Genomic DNA, 22,925 nt, shown 5'->3' with positions numbered 1-22,925 from the left:
AGGGGTAGAACCCCTGCTCAGAGCGCGCCGGGAGGGAAAAAAACCCTTCCCTCCAGCCCTGCCCCGAGGAATTCCTCGGATGGGTTTTAACGCCTTTGGAGATGCGACTCCCTGTGCAAGTTTGAGCGTTTATTTTAGTTTTACACTTAAATATTCTCTTTAAATACAGCGTTTATCACCATGAAAAGAACCGAAAAGGCCGAAGGAGGGGGAATATTCGGAGGCAAAGCTTTGGATTCACACCGGGAAATGAAAAGTGGGGTTCACCTCAGGCAGTGTGAGACGGGGGGGAGGGTGCGGTGGCGCGGTTTAAATAGAACGCGGAGCTGGAAAACGCCGGGACGGCAGCGCTGCGGTGAGGCCGGGGCTCCCGGTAGCACCATCGGGGGAGAGGGGTTGTTGGCATTCCCACGCGGCACCGTACGTATGGAACAGGAGCCAGTGAGGATGCTTCAACCAACCGAAAATACCCATAAAGGCAGGAAAAAAAACAACCCGCTTGTTGGGAACGCGTCGGGATCCTTGTGAAAATGGAATAAACTCAACCGGTTCTTTGTGTAGCGCGAGGGCGGCGCCGCGGGATGCGTTCTGTCGGCAGACGGAGCCTCCAGCCTCGGCGTAAGCGAGTCCAGGCGCAGGTGCGGTGGCTGCGGAGCCGGGAAGGAGCGCGGAGCCAGCTGGAAATAAAAAAGGGGGAAAAAAAAACCCCAAACCCGAAGATTACCCCATTCAAGTGTTGCTCTTTGCTCCGGTTTCGCAGCCTGGAGTTGGGCCGGTTTGGAGCTGAAAACCTCCATGGCCAAACGGATGGAGGCAGCTCCCACCGGGAAGGGCCGCGGAAAAGCCGCCGGTGAGGGATAAGGCTTTTGTCCTCGCTGGTTTAGCCCTTGAGTGCAGCCGAGGGCACAGGAGGAGCCGCTTTGCCAAAGCCGGAGCTGTTGGCACCGAGCGCCGAGAGGGATTTCAGCCCCTTTGGACCACCGGGAGCAGAAGAGCCTCGAACCGCACCAAACGCTACGGCTCAGCCCGTGGGTTCCACCCTGGTTTCGCTGCTCTCCGTCTCGGATGATTCCCATGGGAGCAGGAGGAGAAGCACGAGCGGCAGCCGAGGAGGATGGAACCCTCGGGAAGAAGCTCAGGGGGATTCTTCGCTCCTCTCTCCTCCTGCTTCTCGCCTTAAAAACACCGTCTCTGCTCATCGCGAAGGGCAGCGGAGATGCTTCCACCAACCGGGACGGAGGTTGAAGCCGAAAAAGGGGAGCTCGGAGCGGCCCTGTCCTACCCCAGCACAAACTGGGATCCCATCCCGGTGCTGGGGAGTCACGGAAGGTGCTTTTCCCATCCTTTTCCCACCCCTCGAGGCGGCTGTGAGGATAGACAGACGGACACGGTTCTCCATCACAGCTAAACCGGTGGCCAAAGGCTCCGTCTTTTCCAATCCTGATGGTTAAACCCCTCCCTCACCGAATTCCTAAGAGAGTTTGTGGGCAGCGCTCCCACTTTTTGTGCAATGAGAGAACCTCCGCGGCGGCTCCGGGTCCTTCCCGAGCCGTCCCGGCGGCGGTGGCCGGAGGGAAGGGGCTGGGGCAGCACTCGGAGGTGCCGCTTGTGCCGCGGCCCAGTAAACATTCAGTAAAAGAACGGAAAAAAGAGGAAAAAAAAAGGTCTTTTTCCCTTAAAAACCAAAAGAGCGGAGAGGGCTCCCAGCAGCCAGCGGCAGCTCCGGGAATGGAGGACGGGAAGGAGCTGCCATGGGAAGCCGGTGGCTCCAAATCCGGCGTGCGGCAACCGAGCGGCTGCCGGCATCGGCCAAGCCGGGAAAACCGGGCAAGCGGGAATTCCCGGGGGAGACTGTGTCCAAAGCAGCGCCGCTCCCCCATTAAATAACCCCGGTGACCGCTGCCGGTCCACAAAAGCCATCGGCAATAAATAACGGAGCGCTGAGCGGCCGGCGCGGCTCACACGGGCAGGACGGGCCCCTCGCCGGCCGCCAGCTCCCGGTCCTGCTCCGGCGCTGGCTCGGCTGGGATTGGGGCACACGGGCAGCGCGGAGCAGCGCCCGCTCGGCAGCCCTCGGAGGCCGGCACGCTCTCCGGTGACGACGAAGGATTTTTGGATGCTTCGCCCTTGGCGGCGTTGGCTCGGCCAACGGGATCCTTCTCGGGCGGTTGTGCCGCGCTGCTCTCGGCGGCTTTGGCGCTCGGCCGCGGCTCCACCTGGTAGTAGAGCACGGGGCCATCGTTCAAGTAGGGTTGAGCGCCCGGCGATGCCGCGGGCTCCGAGCCGTCGGCGAAGCACAGAACGGATGAGCCCGGAGGTAACTGCGCTTGGATGAGGATGGGCGCGGCCAAAGGAGGGCACAACCCGTCCGGCACGGCCAGCGGCTCCTCCAGGATGCAAACGCCCAAACTCTCCACGCTGGAAGCGTTGCTGGAGTCTTCCTCAGCCTTCAGCCTGTCGAGCTCCTCGGCCGTTTGCAGGTGCATCACGGCCGTCTCGTTCTCTGCCATGAATTCCTGGAAGTCCTGCGTTTCGGCCGGCGGGCCCAGCCAGTCGCCGGCAGAGCCGGGAGCGACGGCGGCGGCTGCTGCTGCCTCCTCCTCGGTTGTCGTCGTCGCTGCCGATCGCCCGCCTTGGCGCTTGTTCTCCAGCTCCAACTTCATGATGGTGTGGAGGTAGTGAGTCCGCACCCGGATGGGATTGAATTCGATGCGACCGGCCATGTTCCCGCAGCCGTCCCGCGAGCAGCCGCATGGGAAGGACATGCGATCAACCTGGCGGCGAGATGGAGATATGGCAGCTCCAGGATCCCAAATGATCCCTCCCCAGAGCCTAAAATCCATCAAGCAGCTCCAGAATCACCAAGGATCCCTCCCCAAAGCCTAAAATCCACCTTGGCAGCTCCAGGATCCCAAATGATCCCTCCCCAGAGCCTAAAATCCACCTTGGCAGCTCCAGGATCCCCAAGGATCCCTCCCCAGAGCCTAAAATCCACCTTGGCAGCTCCAGGATCCCTCCACAAAGCCTAAAATCCACCTTGGCAGCTCCAGGATCCCCAGGGATCCCTCCCCAGAGCCTAAAATCCACCTTGGCAGCTCCAGGATCCCCAAGGATCCCTCCCAAGAGCCTAAAATCCACCTTGGCAGCTCCAGGATCCCCAAGGATCCCTTCTCAAAGCCCCAAATCCACCTTGGCAGCTCCAGAATCCCCAGGGATCCCTCCCCAGAGCCTAAAATCCACCTTGGCAGCTCCAGGATCCCCGAGGATCCCTTCTCAAAGCCTAAAATCCACATTGGCAGCTCCAGGATCCCCAAGGATCCCTCCCCAGAGCCTAAAATCCACCTTGGCAGCTCCAGGATCCCCAAGGATCCCTCCCAGAGCCTAAAATCCACCTTGGCAGCTCCAGGATCCCCAAGGATCCCTACCCAAAGCCTAAAATCCACCTTGGCAGCTCCAGGATCCCCAAGGATCCATTCTCAAAGCCTAAAATCCACCTTGGCAGCTCCAGGATCCCCAGGGATCCCTCCCCAGAGCCTAAAATCCACCTTGGCAGCTCCAGGATCCCCAGGGATCCCTCCCCAGAGCCTAAAATCCACCTTGGCAGCTCCAGAATCCCCAAGGATCCCTCCCCAGAGCCTAAAATCCACCTTGGCAGCTCCAGAATCCACAAGGATCCCTCCCCAGAGCCTAAAATCCACGTTGGCAGCTCCAAGATCCCCAAGGATCCATCCCCAGAGCGTAAAATCCACCTTGGCAGCTCCAGGATCCCCAAGGATCCATCCCTAACACCTAAAACCCACCTTGGCAGCTCCGGATCCCCAAGGATCCCTCTCCAGAGCCTAGAATCCACCTTGGCAGCTCCAGGATCACTTGGAGGAGCCCCGGGCACCGCGGCTCCGGTGTCGGCATTCCCTTTCCGCTCTCACCTGGCATTTGATGCCGGCCTGGCTGCAGGCGCAGGCCTCGGGGTCGCAGTAGAGGCGGCAGTCGCAGCCGCACTCCTCGCGCGAGAGGCGGATGGCGCGCAGCTCCTGCTTCTCCTCGGCATCGATCCGGTGAACGCCGGAGGCTCGAAGCAAAGCCCGGCGCCGTTTGGTTGGTAACGGCTGCAGGAAGAAATAGTCGTCCACTTCTACGTTCTCCACGTCGATGTCGTCATCCGAAACGTCCTCCAGCGTCAGCCCTTCCGCCTCCTCTGACTCCACCGTCCCGTTCTTGGTGAGCTACGGGCAGCAGCGCAGCGTCAGCACCGGTGACACCGAACCCCGGTGACGCCGTGGGGTGGGGATGTGGTTCCGGCATCCCCCACTGCCTCCGGCGTCACCCAGGACCCACAGTACCACCTCACGCACCCCGTGCTGAGCTCCCGGCAGATTATCATGGAATCAGGGAATCGTTGAGGTGGGAAAAGCCCTCTGAGCTCATCCGGTCCAACCATCGCCCCAACCCCACCGTGACCACGGAACGCTCTTCCCAAGAGCCCCATCGACACACGTGTTCTGAGCCCTCCAGGGATGGAGACTCCACCACCGCCCTGAGCGGCCTCTGCCAGCGCTGGACAACCTTTTCCATGAAGGAATTCTCCCCAATAGCCAATCTAACCCTCCCCTGGTGCAACTCGCGGCCATTTACTCTCATCCCTTGTTCCTTGGGAGAAGAGCCTGTCCCGATCTCTCTGTAGAGCCTTCCTGCTCTCCATCCATGGATCCAGCCTGTTCCGATCCCTCTGTAGATCCTTCCTGCCCTCCATCCATGGATCCAGCCTGTCCCGATCCCTCTGCAGACCTTTCCTGCCCTCCATCCATGGATCCAGCCTGGCCCGATCCCTCTGTAGATCCTTCCTGCCCTCCATCCATGGATCCAGCCTGTCCCGATCCCTCTGTAGATCCTTCCTGCCCTCCATCCATGGATCCAGCCTGTCCCGATCCCTCTGTAGACCCTTCCTACCCTCCATCCATGGATCCAGCCTGTCCCGATCCCTCTGTAGACCCTTCCTGCCCTCCATCCATGGATCCAGCCTGTCCCGATCCCTCTGTAGACCCTTCCTGCCCTCCATCCATGGATCCAGCCTGTCCCGATCCCTCTGTAGATCCTTCCTGCCCTCCATCCATGGATCCAGCCTGTCCTGATCCCTCTGTAGACCCTTCCTGCCCTCCATCCATGGAGGCTCCGCAGGGCACCCCCAGGAAGCAGATCCCAACCTCCGGGCAACACCCAAGGGTGCAGAGCCAGTCCCGAGAAAGTGGGGAATGCTTGGAAAACAGGCCGAGCCAGCCAAGATCCCAATCTTCCCCCGACGCAGCCCGGCTGCCTCCTCCCAGACTGGAATTTCCACCGGCACAGACCTGGTGAGGTTTGTCCGACGGCTTTGAAGCAGCGCGGGCGGACGCTGCCGCCGGCCCCGCACACAGCTGCGACTCCAAAAGAAGGGAAAAAATCATAGAAGCCTGGAATGGTTTGGGTTGGAAGGGACCTCAAAGCCCATCCAGTCCCACCTCCTGCCATGGGCAGGGACACCTCCCACTGGATCAGGGGCTCCAAAGCCCCATCCAACCTGGCCTGGAACCCCTCCAGGGATGGGGCAGCCCCCACTGCTCTGGGCAACCTGGGCCAGGGCCTCCCCACCCTTACAGCAAAACATTTCTCCCTACGATCTCATCCATCTCCCCTCTTCCAGCTCAAAAACATTCCCTTCTCCCTGCACTCCCTGATCCAGAGCCTCTCCCCAGCTTTCCTGGAGTCCCTTTCCGTACTGGAAGCTGCTCTGAGGTCTCCCACAGCCTTCTCTTCTCCAGGATGAACAATCCCAACTCTTTCAGCCTGTCCTCGTACAGGAGGTTCTCCAGCCCTCTAATCATCTCCGTGGCCTCCTCTGGACTCGCTCCAACAGCTCCATGTCCTCCCTGTGCTGAGGATCCCTCCCCAGAGCCTAAAATCCACCTTGGCAGCTCCAGAATCCCCAAGGATCCCTCCACAAAGCCTAAAATCCACCTTGGCAGCTCCAGGATCCGCAAGGATCCCTCCCCAGAGCCTAAAATCCACCTTGGCAGCTCCAGAATCCCCAAAGATCCCTCCACAAAGCCTAAAATCCAGGTTGGCAGCTCCAGGATCCCCAAGGATCCCTCCCAGAGCCTAAAATCCACCTTGGCAGCTCCAGAATCCCCAAGGATCCCTCCACAGAGCCTAAAATCCACCTTGGCAGCTCCAGAATCCCCAAGGACCCCTCCCAGAGCCTAAAATCCACCTTGGCAGCTCCAGGATCCCCAAGGATCCCTCCCAAAGCCTAAAATCCACCTTGGCAGCTCCAGGATCCCCAAGGATCCCTCCCAAAGCCTAAAATCCACCTTGGCAGCTCCAGGATCCCCAAGGATCCCTCCCAGAGCCTAAAATCCACCTTGGCAGCTCCAGAATCCCCAAGGATCCCTCCACAGAGCCTAAAATCCACCTTGGCAGCTCCAGGATCCCAAATGATCCCTCCACAGAGCCTAAAATCCACCTTGGCAGCTCCAGAATCCCCAAGGACCCCTCCCAGAGCCTAAAATCCACCTTGGCAGCTCCAGGATCCCCAAGGATCCCTCCCAAAGCCTAAAATCCACCTTGGCAGCTCCAGGATCCCCAAGGATCCCTCCCAAAGCCTAAAATCCACCTTGGCAGCTCCAGGATCCCCAAGGATCCCTCCCAAAGCCTAAAATCCACCTTGGCAGCTCCAGGATCCCCAAGGATCCCTCCCCAAAGCCTAAAATCCACCTTGGCAGCTCCAGGATCCCCAACGATCCCTCCCAGAGCCTAAAATCCACCTTGGCAGCTCCAGAATCCCCAAGGATCCCTCCCCAGAGCCTAAAATCCACCTTGGCAGCTCCAGATTCCTGTGTGGATCCTTCCTGCCCTCCATCCACGGAGGCTCCACAGGGCCCCAGAGCCCCTCCCCAGCTTTCCTGGAGTCCCTTTCCGCACTGGAAGCTGCTCTAAGGTCTCCCACAGCCTTCTCTTCTCCAGGATGAACAACCCCAACTCTCTCAGCCTGTCCTCATCCAGGAGGTTCTCCAGCCCTCGGATCATCTCCGTGGCCTCCTCTGGAGTTGCTCCACCAGCTCCATATCCTCCCTGTACTGAGAACTGCAGTTTAGCGGTGCCAAATCCATCCCAGTTGGGATCAAACTCCCGCCTGGATCTCTCTCCTCCGACCCAGCTTACGCTCGAGCTCCACCAAAGCTCCGTAAGATGTTCCCAGATGGGACATCACCTGGATTTCTCCCAACACCACCCGTGTCCCCGACACTACCTTCATCTTCTTGGCGTGCAGCTTCTCCTCCTTGAGGTGCTCCCGCAGGATCTCCCGGTGGTTCACCTCCTGCTCCTGGGCGAACTCGCAGAGGGTGTAGCGACGGACGGAGTTGTGGCGCGGCGCCATCCCCAGGGAGCTGCCGCCCTGGCTGGGGACGCTGGTGAAACCCTGGCGCCGCGCAAAGTAGTAGACGGTGACTTGGTCGAAACGGACATTCTTCCTGCGGAGCTGCTTCTGCCGCTTCAGGATGGAGGTGGCTGCGGGCGGAGAAAAGCCGGAGAGGGGCTATCAGGAGCCACAGACGCCCCAAAGATCTCCCACCCCTCCAGAACGCAGCTTCTTCCAAAGATCTCCCCCCACTCTGGAACATGGCTTCCAAAGATCTCCCGCTCTATTGGAATGCAGCTTCCAAAGATCTCCCCCCACTCTGGAACATGGCTTCCAAAGATCTCCCATCCCACCAGAATGCAGCTTCCAAAGATCTTCCATCCCACCAGAACACATCTTCTAACATTCTCCCATCTCCCCAGAATGCAGCTTCCAAAGTTCTCCCCCCACTCTGGAACACGGCTTCCAAACATCTCCAACTCCACTGGAATGCAGCTTCCAAATATCTCCCCCCACTCTGGAACATGGCTTCCAAAGATCTCCCATCCCACCAGAATGCAGCTTCCAAAGATCTTCTATCCCACCAGAACACATCTTCTAAAGATCTCCCATCTCCCCAGAATGCAGCTTCTAAAGATCTCCCCCCACTCTGGAACATGGCTTCCAAAGATCTCCCACCCCACCAGAACGCAGCTTCCAAAGATCTCCCACCCCACCAGAACACAGCTTCCAAAGATCTCCCACCCCACCAGAACTCAGCTTCCAAAGATCTTCCACCACCCTGGAACAGAGTTTCCAAAGATCTCCCACCCCTCTGGAATGCGCCTTTTCAGCTCCCAGGAATGAGTTGAGTTCCTGTTGGTTGCCCGGAGCGCTCTTCCCTCTGATGGCACCAACACCGGTTCATCTCCACCCCCGCAGCCACCAAAGTCCCTCGGCACGGCCCAGCGCTGCCGGAACCAAGCCGGGATGGAGCTCGGACACCAATGTGGGGCGGCAGATCTGGAATTCCCCGGGCTCCGGCCCGATCCCAACCCACGGATGAGCTCAGCACCCAAAGGGCTACACGGGATGGACTTGGCGAGAGCGGCACCAGCCCCAAAGCCCACGGAAGGGCAGATCCAGCCCCACATCCCGGTGCTCGCGGCTCCGTCCCCGTGCACTCACGGATGAAGCCGGAGGAGCTGGCGGGGTTGACGCTGTCGCAGCTGTCGGCGCTGTCGCTGTTGGAGATCTCGTCGTCCGAGTTGGAGCCGGCCGAGCCCACGTCCGCATCCTCGAATTTCCTCTTGAGGCCGGCGCTCGCGATCGCATCCATTTGGCCGCGTTTCGCATGGAGAGCCGGCAGGAGGGATGGGGCTCGGCCACCTGCTCGGAGCCGGAGCTGCCGGCGGGCTCCCCACGGCCCTGCGGAAAAGGCATTTTGGATGAGCCAACATCCCTTGGGATAAGCAGGAAAAGCCTCCCCACCTCGGATCACAGCTCCGGTGCCCGGCTCTGATGGGATCCCCATCTCCAGTGCCCTCCATCCATGGATCCAGCCTGTCCTGAACCCTCTGTAGATCCTTCCTGCCCTCCATCCATGGATCCAGCCTGTCCTGAACCCTCTGTAGATCCTTCCTGCCCTCCATCCATGGATCCAGCCTGTCCCGATCCTTCTGTAGACCCTTCCTGCCCTCCATCCATGGATCCAGCCTGTCCCGATCCCTATGTAGATCCTTCCTGCCCTCCATCCATGGATCCAGCCTGTCCCGATCCCTCTGTAGACCCTTCCTGCCCTCCATCCATGGATCCAGCCTGTCCCGATCCCTCTGTAGATCCTTCCTGCCCTCCATCCATGGATCCAGCCTGTCCTGATCCCTCTGTAGATCCTTCCTGCCCTCCATCCATGGATCCTTCCTGCCCTCCATCCATGGATCCAGCCCGTCCCAATCCCTCTGTAGACCCTTCCTGCCCTCCATCCATGGATCCTTCCTGCCCTCCATCCATGGATCCAGCCTGTCCTGATCCCTCTGTAGATCCTTCCTGCCCTCCATCCATGGATCCAGCCTGTCCTGAACCCTCTGTAGATCCTTCCTGCCCTCCATCCAGTCCCGATCCCTCTGTAGATCCTTCCTGCCCTCCATCCATGGATCCATCCAGTCCCGATCCCTCTGTAGATCCTTCCTGCCCTCCATCCATGGATCCAGCCTGTCCCGATCCCTCTGTAGATCCTTCCTGCTCTCCATCCATGGATCCAGCCTGTCCCGATCCCTCTGTAGATCCTTCCTGCTCTCCATCCATGGATCCAGCCTGTCCTGATCCCTCTGTGGATCCTTCCTGCCCTCCATCCATGGATCCAGCCTGTCCTGATCCCTCTGTAGATCCTTCCTGCCCTCCACCCACAGGGATGCTCCAAGCAGGATGCGACTTCCCATCCCCCAGATACCATAGTTTTGAGGTTAAATACGGCTTTTGGGGTATGGATTTGTCAGGAAATTCCTTTATCCCGTTCTAAAGGAGCGGGAACGGCAGCAGCCGAACCAATCGGCCCAAACCAAGAGCTGATGGAGTGACACCGATCCCACACACGATCCGAGGGGAGAAGGGGAGGTGGAAAACGGCGGCTGAAGCATTGCTGTCACATCCCGACCCCCGGAATTTGACTCCTTCATCGCCCCAAAACCATTCCCACATTCCCCGTCCTGGCTCCGCACAGTGCTGCTCATCCTGAGGCTCAGCCAATGCCATCGGCCTCATTCCATGAAGGAGATCACTAATGAGAAGAATCCATAGCTTCTCCTGATCCCACCAAAACCAACTTCCAAATTAGCGCCTAAAATTCCTCTCCCTCTGGAGCTTCCAGGGAGAAAAATCAGCCACGGCGTCCAGGTGGCCTCACGGCAGCAGATTCCATCTGGGGACGGAGACGGCATCATTCCCTGGATGGATCCATCAGGAGACGGTTCGCATTCATTGTGTTTCTTCCAGCGGATCAACTCCCTGCGTTGGGAAGGAGGAACCGCCCGGAGCTGGAGAGGTGGGCGCCCATCCAGGAGGGATGGGGAGCCGGAGGTGGCGAAGAGCTTGAGAAGATGTAGCAGGGGAGTAGACAGCGGGAAAGGAGACGTTCATCTCGTTCTTCATGGTAACTTGCTCGTTTGCATAGGCATCTCCTCCTGGAGAGCCCGGAAAGCCGGGCATTGGCATGGTTCCTCGTCATCATCCTTCCCCTCATTCTGCAGGAGCAGCCAGGAGAGCCCTGGAGACCCCTGGAGACCCCAGCCGTAAGCATGGTTCCTTCCTCCTTCTCATCTTCATCCTCCCACAGGGAGTGAGTTGGAGAGCTCCAGAGACCTCGGCCATCAACGTGGCTCCATCCTCATCCTCCTCTTCACCTTCCTGCTGGGAACAGCCTGATCTCTGCCATCCATATAGATCCCTCCTCCTCCTCCAAGGAGTAGCCTGGAGAGCCGTGACCATTGGCATGGCTCCCTGCTCCTCCTCCTCCTCTTCCTCATCCTCCTCCAAGGAGTAGCCTGGAGAGCCGTGACCATTGGCATGGCTCCCCGCTCCTCCTCATCCTCCTCATCTTCTTCATCCTCCTCCAAGGAGTAGCTTGGAGAGCCGTGACCATTGGCATGGCTCCCTGCTCCTCCTCATCTTCCTCCTCCTCCAAGGAGTAGTCTGGAGAGCCGTGACCATTGGCATGGCCCCCTGCTCCTCCTCCTCATCTTCCTCATCCTCCTCCAAGGAGTAGCCTGGAGAGCCGTGACCATTGGCATGGCTCCCTGCTCCTCCTCATCCTCTTCCTCATCCTCCTCCAAGGAGTAGCCTGGAAAGCCATGACCATTGGCATGGCTCCCCGCTCCTCCTCATCCTCCTCATCTTCTTCATCCTCCTCCAAGGAGTAGCTTGGAGAGCCGTGACCATTGGCATGGCTCCCCGCTCCTCCTCCTCATCTTCCTCCCAAGGAGTAGCCTGGAGAGCCGTGACCATTGGCATGGCTCCCCGCTCCTCCTCCTCCTCGTCTTCCTCATCCTCATGCATGGAATAGTCTGGAGAGCCGTGACCACTAGCATGGCTCCCTGCTCCTCCTCATCCTCATCATCTTCCTCATCCTCCTCCAAGGAGTAGCCTGGAGAGCTGTGACCATTGGGATGGCTCCCCGTTCCTCCTCATCTTCCTCATCCTCCTCCAAGGAGTAGCCTGGAGAGCCGTGACCATTGGCATGGCTCCCTGCTCCTCCTCCTCACCTTCCTCATCCTCCTCCAAGGAGTAGCCTGGAGAGCTGTGACCATTGGCATGGCTCCCTGCTCCTCCTCATCCTCCTCCTCCAAGGAGTAGTCTGGAGAGCCGTGACCATTGGCATGGCTCTCCGCTCCTCCTCATCCTCATCATCTTCCTCATCCTCCTGCAGGGAGCACCCTGGAGACCTTGACCATCAGCATGGTTGCTTCCTCCTCCTCCAGGGAGCAGCCTGGAAAGCCCTGGAGACACTTCCGATTGGGATGGAGGGAACATCCTCCTGCAAGAGAACAGCCTGGAAACCCCAGCCATTGCCACAGATCCCTCCTCATTAACCCCATCCTCATCTTCCTCCTCCTGCAGGAGCAGCCTGGTGACCTCTGGAGACACAACCATGGAGATGTTCCCTCCTCTTCCGCTGGCGCTCCATCAGATGTTGGGATTGGGTAAATCCCATTCTTAACTCAAAATGCCTTTTTTTTTGGACACACACTCCTCTGCGCCTCCAAAAACTCAGGGTGCAGCGAGGACGCCAGCAGCTCCGGAGCTCCACAATCCAGTGCTCCGATCCCGGTTTAGGAAGATCAAGGGCAAGGAATTGCAGGAACCTTCATTCCAGACTCATCCCATCAGGAAAGCCTCTCCTGATCCCTCCTCAAAGACACAGCCAAGGAAAAGAAGAACATAATAAATCTTTCAACGATGGGGGAAGGAATTAAACTACAGCGTTCCCAGGTTTTGTTCAGTTTTTCAACGGAAATGAAGCCCCAAGGTGGGATTTGGGATGGGGAAAGAGAAAGGTTGGCTCCACCACTGCGAGGAAGGGGCCGTGCAACCCCGATTCCTCTTTTTTCTGCTGTTGAACAGCACCAAAAGGAGCTCAACTAAAAATAGACCTTTTTTTCCATGTCAGCCGCCACTGGAAGCGCCTTTGGGAGCAAGGAGGGGATCCTGGAATGGCTGGAAGGGACCTCAAAGCCCAGCCAGTTCCACCTCTGGCCATGGGCAGGGACACCTCCCACTGGATCAGGGGCTCCAAAGCCTCATCCAACCTGGCCTGGAACCCCTCCAGGGATGGGGCAGCCACAGCCACCACTGCTCTGGACAACCTGGGCCAGGGGCTCTCCATCCTCCCAGGAGAACATTTCTTCCCAAGATCTCATCTCAGTCTCCCCTCTTTCAGCTCAAAATCGTTCCCCCTTGTCCTATCCCTGCACTCTCAGATGAAGAGCCCCTCCGCAGATTTCCTGGAGCTGCTTTCCAGACTGGAAGCTGCTCTAAGGTCTCCCCACAGCCTTCTCTTCTCCAGGATGAAGAACCCCAACTCTCTCAGCCTGTCCTCATACAGGAGGTTCTCCAGCTCTCAGATCATCTCCGTGGCCTCCTCTGGACTTGCTCCAACAGCTCCATGTCCTTCCCGTGCTGAGGACTCCAGAATTGGACACAGGGCTCCAGGTTTGGTCTCAGCAGAGCGGAGCAGAGGGGCAGAATCCCCTCCCTCCCTCCCTGCTGCTCCCATGGCTTTGGATGCAGCCCAGGACACAGTTTGGCTTTCTGGGCTGCGAGTGCACTTGGCCAACTCATGTGGAGCTTCTCCTTCCCAACACCCGAAGTCCTTCTCCTCAGGGCTGCTCCCAATCCATTCTCCACCCAGCACGGATTTGTGCTTGGAATTGCCTCGACCCTTGGCCTGAGATGGGACTCATGGACACAAAGAGCCTCCCAAGACAGAGCTGGTCCAGCCATGGGGTCCAAGATCCAATTGGGAAAACCTGCTGGATCCAAGGCTGATAATGAGCCTGGATCATCCCGAGGAATGACCGCTGTTGTGTTACAAAAGCTCCTATGGTTCCAGCTTGCTGGTTTCCAGGTTTTGGGAGAGGAGGAAGGATGGGAGCATCTCTGGCTGAGGGATGCTCCGTGGCCCCAGAGCTGATGCCAACGGATCCGCCAGCTGTGGTGCAGCTTCCTTTCACCTTCTGTGACTCCAGCATCGCCTTCCATGATCCTGAATCCACATTGGACGCGCTACTGGGCTGCTCCTTTATCCCAGCTTGTCCACATGGAGACCAAAACAGCAATTCCGGAGTCAAGAGTGGCTTAATTTCCAGATACTCAGAGCAATCACTAATTAGCAATGACCAGGTGGGGACATCCCGCAGATTTTGCAATCCTTTGGGCATCCCATGGATTCTCTGATGGCTCCAAAAAGGTTGCATGGATCAAGGGCTCTGAGATCCAAGAACTCCGAGGATGCACAGGATTTCCTCCTTGCACTGACTCCCCTCTAGGAAGCACCCAAGCTGCACCCCTGTGGCATTGGCTTCGGAGAAGTCTCGGTTCAATGAGTTTCCCATGAAAAGCAAGAGCCAAAAGTAGATCCTGACAAAGCTTCCCAGGATCCTGAGGTATTGGAGGGGTTTAATACAAGGAAGTGGGATTATTTCAGCAGGCGGATAAGGAGAGGGTGGGAATGTGATGCAAGAAGGAAGAAAATAAATGCATATCCAGAGGGAGAGCGCTCCGGGCTAAGCAGCCACGCACTGGGATCGGAGACGTATCCTGACCCCACCTCGGTGGGGAATGGGTGTCAAGACCGGATCACAGAACGCAGGAGAAAGGCAGAAGAACATAACTGCGGGGCAACCAAAGGAGCCCGGTTTATTCCGTTGCAGCAGCCGGTGTCTCCCGGGAAGGTGACGCTGGAGCGTGGAGGCAGCACCGGCAGCCGGAGCAGCCAGGCTGCGGTTTCCTATCCGCCCCCCTCCTCGTCTTGGTGAGGAAAGGGCTCCCCTCAAACTGAAACCCATCCGGAATGCGGCTCCCATCCAGCAGCCGCCCCTCGCTCTGCTTTTCCCCCTCCTTCCCGGCTGTGCCGTGGGATTGCCACCGCCGGCTGACACGGCAGCACCACTGCAGAGCACTGGTGTCGTGCTGCGGAGCAGCCGGATCAAACCCCTTCGGCGCAACCGGCACACGGCAAAGCGGCTCCTGCCATCGCCCCCCAATCCCGAGGTGCACGGCAAAGCTCCGACCCCACTGAGACCGGGAGATGGGAAAAGCAAACGGGAACTCATGGGGATCTCAATGCCTTGCTCCACGCCTCCTCCCAAGGGCAACGCCAAGCGCTCAACTCCGCAGGGATGGATGGGATGGGAAGCCCAAACGCATGCCGGGGAGGCAGAGGGATGGGCTTTAGGGTCAATCCTGCTTGGCAAGGGTCCGGACACCGCTCGAGCACGTGGCTGGACACCACAGAACCCCCACTCCAAGAGGGAAAAATTAACCCCACGCGCAATCATCGCTACGGAATTAAACCAAGAGTCAGCAAAACCAGTTGGATCCGGCAGCACCTCAATGCCCCGCACGGCACACGTCGCCCCCTGACCCCGGTGCCAGCATTATCCCAGGCCTTATCCCAGGGCAGCAACCGGGGCAGGAACTCGTATTGATGAGCCCAGAAATGAGATGAAATAATTCCTGCCCCACTGCGACGGCTGCTTGGCCACAGCGAAGGGATAGCGGTTCCGCTCCCTTACGCATCAGCAGCTGGAGGCTTTCCCAAAGGATTTGGCCGTTGGTCTCCGCGAGTGGAATCGCAACGGACCCCTGGCCAGGCTGATCCAGGGATGTGGTGTCCGGGTGGCACCCGAGATCCACGTTCAGCCCGCGTTGGTTCTTGACCACCAGCATTGGCAAGCGATCGGCTTTGGGCTTTGCCAGCAACTGAAGATTGCTCTCCTACGCTGCCGCTAACGAAGGCGGCTAACGAGGAAATCTAGGCTATGGCTCCCACAGCTCAGACACCACCAGCGCCTGCGCTTATGCAACCAGCATCTCAATCAGCAGTGATGGGTTGTCCAAGAGCTTCCATCCCCTCCGCGTGCCGGCAGATCCGCACCGGCTGCTGCCCGGCATCACAGGAAGGGTGGGAGCTATGGAAAAGGCTGTTCCCAAAAATCTCCGTTTGGTCCCTCTGTGCCTCATCAGAGCCGAGTGACCAAGGTGGGACCACCCTGCATTGCACGCGGAAGCTTCAGGGAAACCCAGGAGCCAAAGACCACGGTGGTGGAGAAGAGGATCCAAAGGTTGAGGGGAGCCAAGGGTGACCTTGGAGGCAACGGCATAGAGGACGCTGCCATGGGTCTCCTCCTAGTCCAGCTCCTCTGGAGGGCAAGCAGGAGGTGCTGAGTGGAGCCCCTGCTCCTGGATGCTCTTCCCACCTGCGCTGGTGGTCCCTCAGGCAGTGGCCGAGGATGGAAGGAGCTGGTCCTGGCCACCACGGAGCACCGAGCCAGGGGACTCGGGGGTCACAGGGACCCCAAGGGGCAGCGAGCAGGAACTGTGGCCCCTGCGGTGGTGGAAGCTCATGGTGAGGGGGATCCACCCCAGCCCCCTCGGAACCCCCAGCACCGGTGATGGGGGCAACCACCCCACCCAAGGACCCCACGGGCTCATCTTCAGGGACACGGGACGGGGACCCCCATGCTGGTCCCCCCTCATGACCAACCACCAGCCCCTTCCCCACCACCTCTCGGGGACCCTCAGCCCTGCATCCCCCCATCATGCCCCCCTACAGCAGCCATAAGGCCCCCTCTCTCCTCCATAGGACCCTCAGCCCCCCAAAGCACAGGACAGGGTGAAGCTGCAAGAGCCCCCCCAGATATGAGGGGGGCCCACACCCCTTACAGTCTCCCAAAGTGCAGAAGAGGGCAGAGCCCCAGCTCCAGAGCTCCCCCATCCCCTATAGGCAGGCAACTAGAAGGGCTCTACATCCCCTATAGGCCCCCCCCATCCCCTACAGGAACCCTCAGCTGTAGCCCCCCCTCCATAGGCCCCTGCATCCCCTAAAGCCCCCGCCAGCTGCAAGACCCCTCCCAATCTACCTATGGCCCTGCAGCTGCAAGGGCTCCCCTATAGCCCCACTGATCCCCTGCAGCTCCCCTAGCTGTAAGGCCCTTGCTATCCCCTATAGGCCCTTACATCCCCTACGTGTCCCTCTCATCCCCTATAGACCCTGAGGTGCAAGACCCTTGCATCCCCTATAAAGCCCCCAGTTCTAAGGCCACCCCCCACCCTCTATAGCCCCCCCAGCTGTAAGGCTCCCCCTATAGCCCTCCTCATCCCCTATATGGCCCCCTAGCCCCTATAGGCCCCTACATCCCCCCCAGCTGAGAGCCTCCCCATCCCAGTACAGACCGCTGCATCCCCTATAAGCCCCTCACTCCCTACAGCCCCCATCAGCTGTAAGGCTCTTCCATCCTTTATAGGCCTCCGCATCCCCTATAGCCCCCCCCAAGCTGTAATGCCCCCCCATCCACTATAGGCCCTCTCACCCCCTATAGCCTCCAGTCCTCTGTAGGCCCTCAGCTGCACATCTCCCCCATCCTCTACAGGGTCCTGCCAGCTGTAAGTCCCCCATCCCCTATAGCACCCCAACTGGAAGACCCCCGACCTCTTACAGGCCCCTACAACCCCCCCAGCTGTAAGTCCCCCCATCCTCTATAGGCCCCCATTCCCTACAGGCCCCTACACCCCCTTGCCCTTTATCCTCTCCCATTCCCCATAGGTCCCTGCACCCCCATCCTCGTAACCTGTAAGACCCCCCCATCCCCTGTACCCTCTTCTCCCTTAGCCCCACCACCCCCCACCTATAGGTCCCTGCACCCCCCAACCTTTAAGACTGCCCGATCCCCTATAGCTCCCCCTCCGCTATAGGCCCCTGCATTCTCTCCTCCCTTGTGCCCCCCATTCTCTATAGGCCTCTGCACCCCCGCATTGTCCCCCAGGCCCTACAACTCCCTAAGCTATAAAGTCCTCCCCCCCATAGGCCTTTGCGTCCTTCCCCCTCCTATAGCCCCCCCCATTCCCTATAGGCCTCTGCACCCCTGCATTCCCCACAGCCCCATCCCAAGCTGGAAGATGCCCCCATCCCCTATAGGGCCCTGCATCCCCTGCATCCTAAGATGCCCCCCCATTTCCTATAGGCCCCTGCACCCCCTCATTGCCCCCCATTCCCTGCAGTCCCCCCTCCTTTATAGGCCCATGCACCCCCTCATTGCATCCCCCTCCCCTATAGGCCCCTGCAACCCCCATCCCCTGCACCCCCTCATCGACCCCCTCCTTTGCAGCCCCCCAACCCCTATAGGCCCTTGCACCCCCTCATCGCCCCCTCCTCTGCAGCCCCCCATCCCCTATAGGCCCCTGCACCCCCTCATTGCTCCCCGTCCTCTGCAGCCCCCCATTCCCTATAGGCCCCTGCACCCCCTCATTGCCCCCCCCTCCTCTGCAGCCCCCCATTCCCTATAGGCCCCTGCACCCTCTCATTGCCCCCCTCCTCTGCAGCCCCCCATTCCCTATAGGCCCCTGCACCCCCTCACTGCCCCCCATTCCCTATAGGCCCCTGCACCCCCTCACTGCCCCCCTCCTCTGCAGCCCCCCATTCCCTATAGGCCCCTACACCCCCTCACTGCCCCCCTCCTCTGCAGCCCCCCATTCCCTATAGGCCCCTGCACCCCCTCACTGCCCCCCTCCTCTGCAGCCCCCCATTCCCTATAGGCCCCTACAGCTCCCCACACCCTACAGGCCCATACATCCTCTCCTCTATAAGCCCCCCAACAGGCCCTTGCACCCCCTTACCCACCCCATCCCCTCATTGCCCCCCATTCCCCATAGGCCCCTGCACCCCCTATCTCTCCCCATTCCCTATAGGCCCCTACATCTTCCCTCCTATAAGCCCCCCAAGAGGCCCCTGCACCCCCTCTCTCCCCCCCCTCCCCTGCAGCCCCCCATTCTCTACAGGTCCCCCCATAGGCCCCTACACCCCCTATTTCCCCCCATTCCCTATAGGCCCCTACATCTTCCCTCCTATAAGCCCACTCCCTATAGGCCCCTGCACCCCCATCTCCCCCCATCTCCTGCAGGCCCCCCCATAGGCCCCTGCACCCCCTCTCTCCCCCCATTCCCTATAGGCTCCTACATCCTCTCTCCTATAAGCCCCCCAACAGGCTCCTGCACCCCCTCCCTCCCCCCATCCCCTGCAGCCCCCCATTCCCTACAGGCCCCTACACCCTCTCTCCTACAAACCCCCCATAGGCCCCTGCACCCCCTATTTCCCCCATTCCCTATAGGCCCCTACATTTTCCCTCCTATAAGCCTCCCAAGAGGCCCCTGCACCCCCTCTCTCCCCCCATCCCCTGCAGTCCCCCATTCCCTACAGGCCCCCCCATAGGCCCCTGCACTCCCTATCTCCCCCCATTCCCTATAGGCCCCTACATCCTCTCTCCTATAGGCCCCCCAACAGGCTCCTGCACCCCCTCTCTCCCCTCAACCTCTGCAGCCCCCCACTCCCTCAGGTCCCTGAACTCCCTCATTTCCCCCTCCCTCCCTGCACCCTCTCCCCTATAAGTCCCCCATAGGCCCCTGCACCCCCCATTTCCCCCCATTCCCTATAGGCCCCTACATCTTCCCTCCTATAAGACCATTCCCTATAGGCCCCTGCACCCCCTCTCTCCCTCCATCCCCTACAGGCCCCCCCATAGGCCCCTGAACCCCCTCATTTCCCCCTCCCTCCCTGCACCCTCTGCCCTACAAGCCCCCCCATAGGCCCCTGCACCCCCTATCTCTCCCCATTCCCTATAGGCCCCTACATCCTCCCTCTTATAAGCCCCCCAAGAGGCCCCTGCACCCCTTCTCTCCCCCCATCCCCTGCAGCCCCCCATTCCCTACAGGCCTCCCCATAGGCCCCTGAACCCCCTCATTGCCCCCCTTCTCCCTGCAGCCCCCCCTTCCCTACAGGTCCCTGCACCCCCTCATTGCCCCCCACCCCTGCAGTCTCCCATTCCTTACAGGCCCCCCCATAGGCCCCTGAACCCCCTCATTGCCCCCCTTCTCCCTGCAGCCCCTCATAGGCCCCTGCACCCCTTCATTGCCCCCCTTCTCCCTGCAGCCCCCCCCATTCCCTACAGGTCCCTGCAGCCCCTCATTGCCCCCCACCCCTGCAGCCCCCCCCTCCCCTCACCGTGTCCGCGGGCGGGGCGGCTCCGGGGGCGCTGGGCGCTGGGCTCCGCGCGGACCCGCCCCGCCGCCGCTCCCCGACAACAATGGGGCCGCGGCCGCTGCGCCGCCCTTTATATACCGGGCGTCACGTGACCAGCACGCTCTGTCTGCCCCCCCTCCTTCCTCCCCGCGCGACGCCGCAGCCCGCGAGGCATGCTGGGAAAGCGAGTCCGCCCGGGGGTGGGGGGGGCAGGGCGGGAAACCAGTGACTGAGGAGCTCTGGGTGGGAAAAGGGCTTCGATCCAGGCTGGGGGTGATGGGGAACGGCCTTGAGGAGAAGGGCTGCGGGTGGAGAAGCTCAACAGGAGCCACCAACATGCGCTCCAGGCCCAGAAACCAACCGTGTCCCGGGCTGCATCCAAAGAAACCTGAATAGCAGAGAGAGAGAGAGGGGATTCTGCCCCTCTGCTCCTCTCTGTGAGACCTCATCTGGAGGGTTGTGTCCAGTTCTGGAATCCTCAACGTAAGAAGGAGATGGAGCTGTTGGAACGGGTTCGGAGGAGGCTACAAAGATGAGGAGAGGGTTGGAGAACCTCCCGTACGAGGACAGGCTGAGAGGGTTGTTCAGCCTGGAGAGGAGAAGGCCCTGAGGAGACCTTCTAGCGACCTTCTAGCGACCTGAAGGGGCTCCAAGAAAGCTGGAGAGGGGCTGTTCACAAAGGCTGTGGTGATAGGATGAGGGGGAATGGGGATGAACTCCTCCAGAGGAGGACACAGAGATGATCTGAGGGCTGGAGAACCTCCTGTCCAAGGACACGCTGAGAGAGTTTGAGGATGTTCAGCCTGGAGAAGGCTCCATGGAGGCCTTAGAGCCGCTTCCAGTATGGAAAGGGGTTCCAAGAAAGCTGGAGAGGGGCTTTTTACAAAGGCACAGAGCGATAGGATGAGGGGGAATGGCTTTAAACTGGAAAGGGGCAGATTTAGACTGGACATTAGGAGGAATATCTTCACCGTGAGGGTGGTGAGGCACTGGCACAGGTTGCCCAGGGAGGTTGTGGCTGTCCCATCCTTGGAGGGGTTCAAGGCCAGGTTGGATGGGCCTTGGGTTGAGCCAGTGTCCCTGCCCATCACAGCGGGGTTTGGAATTAGATGGTCTTTAAGGTCCCTTCCAACCCAAACTATTCGGTGATTCTATGATGATCAACTCCAACTGTGGCTGTCCACTCCTAAATGACGCCCCCAAGCACCTCATCTACCTGCCTTCAAAACACCTCCAGGGATGGGGACTCGACCACCCCCCTGGGCAGCCCCTGACTTTGCCCAATAACCCTTTCTGTGATGGAATTTTTCCTGCTGTCCAATCTAAACTTCCCCTCGTGCAGCTTGAGGCTGTTCCCTCTGGTCCTATCACCTCCCGCTTGGGAGAAGAGACCAACACCCTCCTCTCTACAACCTCCTTTCAGACAGTTGTAGAGAACAATAAGGTCTCCCCTCAGCTTCCTTTTCTCCAGGCTCAACAACTCGAGTTCCCTCAGCTGCTTCTCCTAAGACTTGTTCTCCAGACCCTTCACCAGTTCCATTCGGCTTCTCTGGACACGTTCCAGGACCTCAATGTCTTTCTTGTAGTGAGGGCCCAGAACTGAACCCAGGATTCGAGGTGCAGCCTCACCAGTGCCGGTACAGGAGCAGAATCGGTTCCCTGCTCCTGCTGGCCACGCTGTTTCTGATCCAAGCCAAGATGCCATCGGCCTTTTTGGCCACCTGGGCCACTGCTGGCTCACACTCAGCTCCTGTCAACCACCCGCCCCGGGTCCTTCTCTCCCAGGCAGCTTTCCAGCCACTCTTCCCCAAGCCTGAAGCTGGATGGGGTGGTTGTGTCCCAAGAGCAGGACTCGGCACTCGGCTGTGTTGAACCTCATCCATGGATCCAGCCCGTCCAGGGGAGAGGAAATCCAAGCTCCTGCTCTACATGGCCTGAGGAACACCAAGCTCCCCAGCCAACCCCTCCTTGACACACGTTGATTAAAGAGAAGTGGTTGTGTGTAGAGTGTTTTGCTGGGCTGTGCGAGCCGCTCTCGGGCTGTGGATCCACCAGGAGATACATCATCCCTCCAAACTAAGCAGCAATTAAAGCAACGTCAACCCCCGAGCTGCTCTCCAAGGAATGGGGAGCTGGAAAGGGAAGGGACGCAGCTCGCCTGGCGGAGAGGCTTCCCCGTGGGCTGAACTTGTTCGGTGCCTTTCAACCCTCTGCCCAAAACTCATGGAATATTTCATATGTCTTCATTATCTTGAAGAGCTGAGCAAGAGGAAACCTCGCTCCTAATGCCTTGTTGAACCTTCATCCCATTGGTGCCATCCCATGGATCCAGCCTGTCCAGATCCCCCTGCAGAGCCTCCCTGCCCTTCAGCAGACCAACACTTCCTCCCAGTTTAGTGTCACCCATGAACTTGCTAAAGGTCCATTCAATCCCTGCATCCAGGTCGTCGATATCGAACAGGACTGGACCCAGCGCCAAGCCGTGGGGACACCACTTGTGACCCATCTCCAGCTGGTTGAACTCCATTCACCATCTCTTTGGGACACTTTTTAACCCAACAGAGGGTGCCTGTCCAGACCAGTGGTAGCCAGTTTCTCAAGCTGGGTACCGCGGTGTAGAACTGGGAGGGCAATGCCAGGTTTGGTGCCCTCAGTCCCACCACTGGAGCAGCAGCAGGAGGGGCCGAAGGGGTTGGCAGAGCATCCTGACCTCAGCCCCGGGGCTGTGACCACCCCAAAACCAGCTCTGCACCAGATTCGGGTCCCAGTGACCCCACTGTGACCGAGGCGCAGCCCCACGGGGTCCCTGTCCCCTTCCTCTCCACCCCACGCTCACCTCAGCAGCTCCTTGAGCCGCTCCTCCTGCTCAGCAGCTCAGCCGTGGTGCTTTTCCCTTTGGATTACGGATTAGCTGCATTATTAACTAACGAGCAGGTCTGGTTATAGGATTACAAACCCCTCTCCATTCCTCCAACCCCTTCGCCTCCCCCCTTGTTTCCAGCCAGGGCTGCAGGAAGGGCTGGTGCCTTGCGACCCGCTCCAGCTCGGGGCTTTGCTCTCAACTCACTCTGCAGGCGTTTTCCTCCTCTATTGGATTAAAATCCACTTCAAGGCCAGGTTGGATGGGGCTTCGAACCCCTTGATCCAGCGGGAGGTGTCCCTGCCCACGGCACAGGGGTGGAACCGAATGGATTTTGAGGTCCTTTCCCACCCAAACCATTCCATGAGTTTATGATTCCAAATTCAACTGCTTTCCCTCAGCCCATC

The 22,925-nt window shown here is 59.5% G+C and overlaps 1 protein-coding gene across 1 annotated transcript; it reads right to left on the bottom strand.

Moving 5' to 3' along the window:
* Positions 1–53: 53 nt before the first annotated feature.
* On the bottom strand, positions 54–19,762 carry CSRNP2 (cysteine and serine rich nuclear protein 2). The gene is made up of 5 exons (XM_054051519.1): positions 19,641–19,762; positions 8,561–8,800; positions 7,283–7,542; positions 3,927–4,223; positions 54–2,774 (listed from the first exon to the last, which is right to left on the bottom strand). The coding sequence occupies exons 2-5, from the start codon at positions 8,709–8,711 to the stop codon at positions 1,959–1,961; spliced, it is 1,524 nt and encodes a 507-aa protein (XP_053907494.1). The 5' UTR covers positions 8,712–8,800; positions 19,641–19,762; the 3' UTR covers positions 54–1,958.
* Between the last annotated feature and the right edge of the window lie 3,163 nt (positions 19,763–22,925).

This window comes from Cuculus canorus, chromosome 29 (assembly GCF_017976375.1).
Source record: "Cuculus canorus isolate bCucCan1 chromosome 29, bCucCan1.pri, whole genome shotgun sequence".
Classification (NCBI taxonomy): Eukaryota; Metazoa; Chordata; class Aves; order Cuculiformes; family Cuculidae; genus Cuculus; species Cuculus canorus.
This window is presented reverse-complemented; position numbering and strand designations above follow the sequence as displayed.

Excerpts from the sequence above, each read along its gene's own strand:
- CSRNP2 (XM_054051519.1), bottom strand. The coding sequence starts at position 8,711 with ATGGATGCGATCGCGAGCGCCGGCCTCAAGAGGAAATTCGAGGATGCG. Across the intron at positions 7,543-8,560 it reads CAGCTCCTCCGGCTTCATCC|CCACCTCCATCCTGAAGCGG; the intron begins GTGAGTGCACGG and ends CTCCGCCCGCAG. Across the intron at positions 4,224-7,282 it reads TGCACGCCAAGAAGATGAAG|CTCACCAAGAACGGGACGGT; the intron begins GTAGTGTCGGGG and ends TGCTGCCCGTAG.